General features: G+C 31.4%; 1 protein-coding gene across 6 annotated transcripts in view; it reads right to left on the bottom strand.

The window, feature by feature from the left end:
- Window positions 1-9012, bottom strand: part of MON2 (MON2 homolog, regulator of endosome-to-Golgi trafficking) — a 107705-nt gene that overhangs the window by 71265 nt on the left and 27428 nt on the right. For 5 of the 6 annotated variants that reach the window (XM_011383841.2, XM_011383842.2, XM_011383843.2 and 2 more), the window contains 2 exons: window positions 4844-4941; window positions 3899-4024 (listed from right to left, as the gene is read on the bottom strand). In XM_011383841.2, the coding sequence (XP_011382143.1) occupies window positions 3899-4024; window positions 4844-4941 (224 nt within the window). Of the gene's footprint in view, window positions 1-3898; window positions 4025-4843; window positions 4942-7582; window positions 7734-9012 lie in introns of those variants that run through there. The other variant, XM_023525262.1, reaches the window with a different exon arrangement.

Here is a 9012-nt window from a genome sequence, read left to right as displayed (position 1 = left end):
CCTAGATGAGTTAAAGTAGTCCCATTTTACTGACAATGTAAGTCCTAGTCGACATATAATGTTTAACTGAAACATATTATTTTGTTTTAATTATCCAGGTTTCACTGAGGTTGAGAACAAAGACACAATTACAAAAATTACCCAATTTAATCCTTTAATCCCACAAATAAGGCATGAAAAATAAGGCATGGAGCAGCTTATTTGCTCAGAATCACAAAAATCTTTAAATGTATCTTTAAAGAATCAGATTCATTCAAGAAAATTATAGAGGGGGAAAAATCAGATGCATTAGAGAAAAAAATGCAGATAAGTAAAAAAGATAAAAATAAAAGCCTTGCATCATCTCACCTCCAGGAGATAAATTAGTCATTATTAATTCCAAATGTATATCCTTCTAGACTGTTCTGTACTTTTTAATTCTTTCCCCTCAAAATAGGATCTTTAGACTTTAGAGATTTGAAACTATCATATCGACAGTTAGTTTCTCTGACTGCCAAAATTAAAGACATAGTTAAGTTCATTTTCATACTTGACTAAATAATTTTATATATTGGTTAATTTTAGTTAAGTTCATTTTCATACTTTACTAAATAATTTTATATATTGGTTAATTTATATTACATACAGCTCTTAGAAGTTTTATTTATTTACTTTTCCCCTACTAAACTAATTACAATTAGGTTACTCCACAATCATCACAAACCACTCCAACTCAATTAAAACTGTTCTCATTATATTCATCGTGATCTCTGTGGTCAAAGCAAACATTGCCTTTTCAGTCTTCACCTTACAGAAATCTTTGAGATGACTGATTACTTGGTTTACCTTGAAGCTTTCTTTGCTTTTGTCTTTTATCATGTCACACTCTCAGATGCATTCCTGCCTTTCTGACCTCATGTTCTTAGTCTTGTTTATATTATCATTTTATGCACAACCATTTAATGTTGAGAGTCCTCAGAGCACCAAAGTACCAGCCTCTCACTTCCTAGTCAGTGTTATCACCGCAGGTGATCTTATTTACTCCTATATCTTCGACTAACAACGATAAGCCAGTGATGGTTAAATTTATAACGTCAGCCCAAAAACTTACTTCTGAGCTCACGATGCATAAATTTAGCTAACATTTTGTGGTATCTCATTTTGAATACCTAAGTATTCAAAAAAATGAATAATCTATCTTTTGTAATAAAGTTCTATCCATAGTGTAATAAGATTCTGCCCATCTTAACAAGCAGTTCATTGCTCAAGCCAGAACCCTATAAGTCATCTTTGATTCATAAAGTATAAGTTATATAATTCACTGATTTCATTTTGAAGAAGGCAGAAGACTGCCTTTTTCCTCACCTACTATATTTCATTGCTTTATTCAGCAATGACTTGTTAACTGCTTAATATGTACCAGGCACTGTGCTAGGGAAAGGGGTTCAGGATTCCACTGAATTTTATCCATGCCCTTTTAGAGCTCATTTTCTTGAGACAGACCATTCTTAGGGTCACTGCTCTGGAGTATTCTTTTCCTATTCTACCTACTTTGGCCAACTAGCTTCATCCTTCATGTAAACACTTCATATGTTTGATTCATCATCAACTCTCCACTGGACTTAGTACCTATGTTATTCATTTCCACAGCATCTTTTATATTTTTCCTTCACAGCACTCATCACGTCTCATTATTCAGCTAATGTTTTCTCTCAATTAGACTTGTAAGTGCCATAAAGGCAGGAATTTTATCTATTTAATTTCTGTATCCTTGGTACAGAATACATAGATCACCAGCACACTGTAAGCGATTGGTAAATTTTGGTTGAACAAGTAAATGATGAGTAAAAGAAAACAAATATTTATCTCTCAAAAAAACTTTATGAGAATAAATTCTAGGATTATACATAGAATAATTCTTTTTTTGTGTGTCCCCCACATTTCCCCCTGCTGTACAGCAGGAAGAATAGAGTAGGAATTTTGTGGGCACAAAAAATCTGGAGACATTTTTTCAAATCTTTTCCTACAAAATCAGAACATATAATCCAAACCAGAAATTTCTAATTAAATTCATTCACCAATTTATTCACTTGTTCATCCACATATTTATTAAACACCTGCAATATGCCAGGCACTATTACAGGCACCTGTACAACAGTGAACTAAGTCCCTGCCTCACAGGAGGTCGCTTTCCTATAGATGGGGAGAAAAAATAAACTAATGCACAAATACATATATGTCAGGAGGTAGTAAGTGCTATTAAGAAAAATAAAGAGGGGTCAGAAAGGGTACTGACATAAAAAAAAGTTGCCATTTCAAACAAAGTGCTTGGGAAGGTTTGTCTGATAAGTTGACCAATGAGCAAATACTTCCAAAGAATAAGAGAAGAAGCCATATGGGATAAAAGCATTCCAGACCCAGGAAACAGGAAGCACAAAGGCCCTTAAGCAGGAGTCTACTTGGGTCATTTAAGGAACAGCATGACTCACAGTGGGGCTAAAATGTAAAAGCAAGAAGAGTGAAAACAGATAAGATAAAGGAATACTGAGGACTAGGTCTTGAAAAGTTCCATAGATCATAATTAGGACTTTATTTGTTACTCTGGACAAAAAGGCCATCTACTGAAACACTTTTACAAAAGTCTGAAAAGGTCTGACTTGTTTTAAAAGACCATTCTGGATGTGGTGTAAGAAGCAACTATAATAGAATGGGGTAGGTATAAATGCAAAAAAAAGCAGTTGAAAAGCTAATGCATTAATTCAGGTAAGAGGTGATGGTGGCTTGGATTAGGATGATTACAGTAAAAGTCATATGAGGGACTAGATCCTGTATATATTTTGAAGGTAATGGTTGAGATGTGGGTGTGAATGTAAAAGGGGATAGGAGAAAAACTAATTTGGAATCTGGATCAACATGGGTTCAAATCTCAACTGTCACTTACAAACCAATTAACCCTCTAGAAGTCTCAGCTTCCTCCTGTATAAAGTAGGAATAACTGGTACTTCTTAGGCATTTGTAAAGATTAAAGAGAAAGTCATATGAATGTAATATGTAAGGACTTTGTCACAGCGTAGCAGTCAAAAAGTGGTAGCTGTTATGGCCATCATTTTAAACAAGTTATATCTAAACACTACTTATTCTATTATAGTACAAGAAAGGGAATCATCAGTTAATATTGTTCACTATCACCAAAAGCACTGAACATTTGCCTAATATATACCAAAAATTACGAACCATATAATAAAAACTTCAGTCCCACCACCTGGGCTAAAGGATATTCTACTATTGCGGTACTTAATTCCCATATTTTGTAGGTAAGAGCAAAGAATAAAATAGATGACTTTAGGAAGAAGGTAGATTAGTAGATGAGTAGCTTTTTAACTAAAAAAATCTAAATTTTAGTTTAAGATCTGCTAATAACTAATGAACCCTATGTAAATCACTGAATCAATTTTGGACTTTAGCTTCTATCAAGTAAAATAAAAAGTTTGAATTCTTACTGTTTCTCCTATTAGCTTTCTGATTTGAAATATTTTTATTGCACATTAAAATTAAGCATTGACTACTTTCTTTCCGTTTAACTTATCTAAAAGCACATAACTACATATACACAAATAAAAGTCAATAACTATTTCTTTTGGTTTTAAATATTATAAAATAGCTCACATATCTCATTCCCTCATATACTCAATGATTGAGAAATGCCTGACTAGACAGTCTCTAGGGGTTCCTTCTACTGTTAAAATTTCAAAATGCTAGGGCACTACAAAAATGTAAGTTTAGGTAACACTAAATCATCACGTCTAAACCTAAGGATATAATTCTCTTAATGTGAGGAAAAATACATGTCGCTTTCTTGAAAAATATCTGTGAAAAAATTAAACATTAATTTTGTTGCAAGACATTACTGATGGCTCACTTGTAAAAAGACTTGTGGAAAATCATTCAAGACTGATTCAAGCAATTCGAGGCCAAATGTTCGAGTCATTTCTGTCATGCCTACTAGCCAGTAAGGGGCATCAGCATTAACCAACTGACAAAGGTCCTGTAAAAATAAGTCAGACAATAAGGAAATAATAAACATTCACATGCTGGAATAAAGGATGCTTTTCAAAATTCATAGTTCATAAAAATTTTTTTAAATCTCTTTTCTTATATACTTGTTTTTACTCCTTAGAAACTATGCATTGGTAATTCGAATTTTGACAAATTGTATACTTAATTATATAAGTAAACCTTGAAAGAATTGTATAACTATCAATAATAAATACAGTGCACAGATAAATAGTTAATCTAACATTCTTTTAATGAAAACCCACTTAAAATAATCCTGTACAACTTTCTGTACAATACTGACTCTCTTCTGGCACATTCAGACCAGGTTCTAGATCAATAAACTTTTTGGATTATTTCAAAAAAAAAGGAAAACCCACTTAAAATAAAATTAATAAAATATTAAGTACAGATGAATTTTATTTTACTTATTTATTCATGACCAGTAATATAAAAATCAAATATTCATATATCAAATTATATTAAGTAGATCAGAGGTTTACTACTTAAGTTTTCCTGTTGAAGAAATATTTTATATGACTAGTCATCCCTAATTTACCTATTTTCTAGTTCTGGGTTTAATTTATTTTATTTCCTTAAAGTGAAACATAACATTTTATCATGTTAATTAGCTATGGATGCTCTTTAACGCTTTAGAACGTTTTTTGAAATACTACTTTGACACTTTAAAATTTGACAATCTTAAATATTGACACTTTAAAAAATTAAATCAGACATATAAAATTCCAAAATCAAAAATTCACCCAAAACTGTATTCTATAATAAAAATTATTTATATCAACTGAAATACCTGGAAAAGCATATATGCATCTTTAGCACAAGGTTTAAGGGTACTGACAGATCTTCGGTTACTATTTGCTTGGACCAGTACTGGTTGTTCTATAATATCTGCAATCAAAATAAGATGGGGTTTAGGAATTCATAAAGATCTTTAATAAAATAAAGACTGCATACTATTTAAAAGATATGTTTAAAATAAATACTAGTCTTTAATAAAATAAAGACTGCATACTATTTAAAAGATATGTTTAAAATAAATAAGTATAATTCTATAGAATTATAAACTTTATAAGCTTAGAACTATATCCCCAAAATAAAAAAAGGGGAGATCTATTTTTATCAAAATACCATTAAAAAATGCCATAAAAATCACAGTTCACTATCTTACATTCATTTTTATAAGTTTAGTCTCTTTATCCACACATTTGACTTTCCAGTCTCCCATTCTGCAGCCCCTTTATTTCATAGATTTGAAATTCACATGATCTTTGAATGTGCCTTTAAATATCAATCAAACATATAAAGGTTTACTACATGGTTAATTCTTTTATCATCTTACCACCTTGAAGAGAATTAACTGCCTGATCTGCCACAATTACTATGTCAGTTATATTGACTAGCTAAGAGTCAGTGAGAATGGTGCTTATCCACTCAGCATTTCTTTGAATACTAATAAAATATCATTCATTGTAAATTATGACAGGCTGTTTTGAATAAATGTTGACTTAATGACTACTTGAAAAGAATGAGGTTCTAAATACATTCTACCTCACTAGAAAGTTTCAAATGAGATATTAGTCTTGAGACACACAGCTAAAACTACCAATCCAGGAATTACATTGAGGTTATGAATATATAAGATATTCGAACTAGAGAACTGCTCTGTTTTATCCTATTAGCTTAACTTCTTAGTATTTCTTTTCTTTTTTTAACTTTTATTAGCATTTATTGATGCTGAATTTATTCCTGGGCCATAATATTTCGTTAGCATTAATTGATGCTGAATTTATTCCTGGGCCGTAATATTTTGTTTCTTCAGTTTCTTCTGGGATCTTTTTCTTCTGTGCAACCTCCTCTTCTGGTTTAGAAACAATCTGTTCTTTTTCATTAAGGATCATCTCAATATGGCAGGGAGAGCTTATGTAGGGGTTAATCCACCACAAGCTCTGTCAGTTCTGTGTCATATCTTGGAAACTTTGTTCACCTGGATGTGCTCAGTGACCTACCAGAGAATCTACATCTAAACTCTTAAGTTCAGCATTACGCTCTGCATTTTTAAGCTTGTGCGGCAAAAATTCAGCACTCTTTTTCGGCCACCGACCCTGCATCCAGCCTCACTGTTTAGCTTGGGCACAACTACCAACTCCACCATCGAATGACAGAATGGAACACGTTGCTTCTATAAAGTGACATCCTTCTGATAATTTAGTGGCTTTTCAGATATGCATACCTTTGATGGCCCAAGCAGTTTCACAAGTGTTAAAGTGAACATGAAGATGTGCATGACTCTGTGTGGTTTTCTAGATCAAGTGAATAGCAAATCATTTTCAGGGGTCACTTCAGGCCACTTATAAGAAGAGTTAATTCTCAAACTACTATAATTCCAAATGCATTTCCCATAGGAAAAGTGCATAAAAATAAATATACCAAAATCAGTGGGAATATTCTAATAAACCAACAGATTCGGAATGCTTGAAACTGAATGTGAAAAATCTGACCAATGGTTAATTTCAGGAAAAGTGAGGTAATTATTAGAGTAGGCGGCATTACCATTACTAGCATTGCTATTTTTACCAGTATTACCAAAATAACATCAAATAAAGTGAAAGACTACATAAAATCAGGAGTTAAGGAAAAAAAATTATGTAAAGGGAAAGATAACTTAATCTTGTTTCTTGACTATATAAAGCAGAAAGGTTGCTCATGATTGTAGCACCTTATTATGATCCGTTCAACTAATCAGGAAAAAAAATTTACCTTTCATCCAGTAAGGATAATAAATGGAAAAAAATTTTTCTATAGTTAAAAGTTATGAAATTATAAGAATTGAAACAAACAAGAGTATCTGCCAGTTCTCTGAAGGGACATGTTTCTAAGTTTTTAGGAAATTTTTTTAAATCATAAAAAAAGATGTAATTGTTAAAAATTACAATAAAGGAAAAGATTAATCCTTACATTACATAAATATTCTTTATTAACACATGTTAATAGGCAGAGACAAAAATTCACATGAGGGAATCCCACTCTTGGGAATTTACACTAAAGCAGTAATTTGAATGGAAAAAATACATGTAGAAAGACACTCAAAACAACAATAAAATATCAAATGCAATGTAAGTGGACAATAGGAGACTAGATCATTATAGAACAGAAACCAAACATAAAGCAACCACTAAAATTAAAATTACATAAATGAAAGAATAATATGAAAAAAATCATATAATGTAATGTTTGGTTAAAAATACATGTAATGTAGTATGTGGTATAAATGTGAAATTATCAACTTACTATTAAATTATGCATATCTTAGAAATAAACATGGAAGACAGAGTGACTTCTCAGTGTGATAGAATTGTGGAGGGTTTATTTTTTTAATTGCCATTATCAACATAATAATGTTGCTAAATATATTTTTCAAAGTATTCTTTTTTAGATAGCCTAAGTTCAGAAGAAAAAGGCTAAAAGTAAATAAAAATCATGGATATAAGAACCACCCAATGTCAAAAGCAAACAACTTTTATTACTTTACCTCTGTGTCGTTCATCTTCAGCAACCATCCTCTCAAAAACAACAGTAACAACTTGTCGCACTGTAGCAGCAGCTGTATTATTTGTAATATTATCTTTCGTGAAGTGCAGTCGAAAACAAAGAACAATTGCCTAAAAAACAATTTTAATTTAGTATGAAATAAGATTGAAGAACATGGCTATTATCTTTATTTTATCTGATGCAAACCAAAATTAAGTAATATATGTTTAACTGTCCAAATCACATCTACTAAAAGTCCTACCCTTTTATACAATAAAATTACAAAGATGCTTGTATTTTAAAATAATTCAAACTCTCAGTAAATGTATAGTCACATAAGATTAGCTAAGGTGATGTGTGATACAATCTGGTACTTCTAACAAGTATATAACAATGTGCTATGCTTTTATTGCCCTAGAATAACTTGCTTAGCAAATAACAAGTACCCAAAGTTTGTTATATCGCTAAATCATTGAGAGAAATACTATATATACTTGCTAAGCACATAAATAAAAGTATAATTTTTTAAAGGAGTCATTCTTTTTAAAATCAATTTTATAAAGTATAATTTATATACAATAAACTGTACCCTTTCTAAATTTTATATTTGATGAGTTCTGACAGTTACATACACCTATGAAACTACTGCCAGAGTTGAGATACAAGAAATTTCCATCACTCTGAAAGTATCCTTGTGCGCTTTTCCAGTCCATTTTCCATCTTTTCCAGTCCATTTTTTTCTTCCACCCTTGGCCCCAGGCAACCACCTATCTGCTTTTTTTCACTATAGAATCAGCTGGCATTCTACAAACAGAATCATTCAGTATGCACTCTTTTGTGTCTGGTTTCCTTCACTTGTAATACTTGTGATATTCATCCATGTTCTTTTTATCAGTAGTTTGTACTTTATTCCTGAGTAGTATTCCAAGGTATGGGTATACCACATTTTGCTTATCCATTCACCTGCTAATAGACATTTGAGTTGTTTCCAGTTTTTGGCTATATAAAGCTGCTATGAATATTCATATACAAGTCTCTGTGAGGACATATGTTTTTATTTACCTTGGGTAAATAAACACCTAGAAGTGAAAAGGCTGGATCATACGGTAAGTATAAGTTAAACTTTTAAAGAAACTGATAGTTTTCCAAAGTAGCTTTACAATTTTACATTCCTGCCAGTAGTATGGGAAAGTTCAGAACTATTCCATGTCCTCAAGAACACTTGATATGATCAGTCTTTTTAAATTTTAGCTATTCTAATGGATGTATTATGATATCTAATTGCTGTTTTAATTTGCTTTTCCCTGATACCTATTCATGTTGAGCCAATTTCCATGTATTCATTACCTATCTGAATACCTTATTTTGTAAAGTGTTTGTTGAAATCATTTGCCCATTTTTTATTGGGTTATCTTATGAATGAATTGTAAG

The sequence above is a fragment of the Pteropus vampyrus genome, unplaced genomic scaffold (genome assembly GCF_000151845.1).
Source record: "Pteropus vampyrus isolate Shadow unplaced genomic scaffold, Pvam_2.0 Scaffold545, whole genome shotgun sequence".
NCBI lineage: Eukaryota > Metazoa > Chordata > Mammalia > Chiroptera > Pteropodidae > Pteropus > Pteropus vampyrus.
Note: the sequence above shows the minus strand (reverse complement) of the source record. Positions and strands in the feature narration are given on the sequence as shown.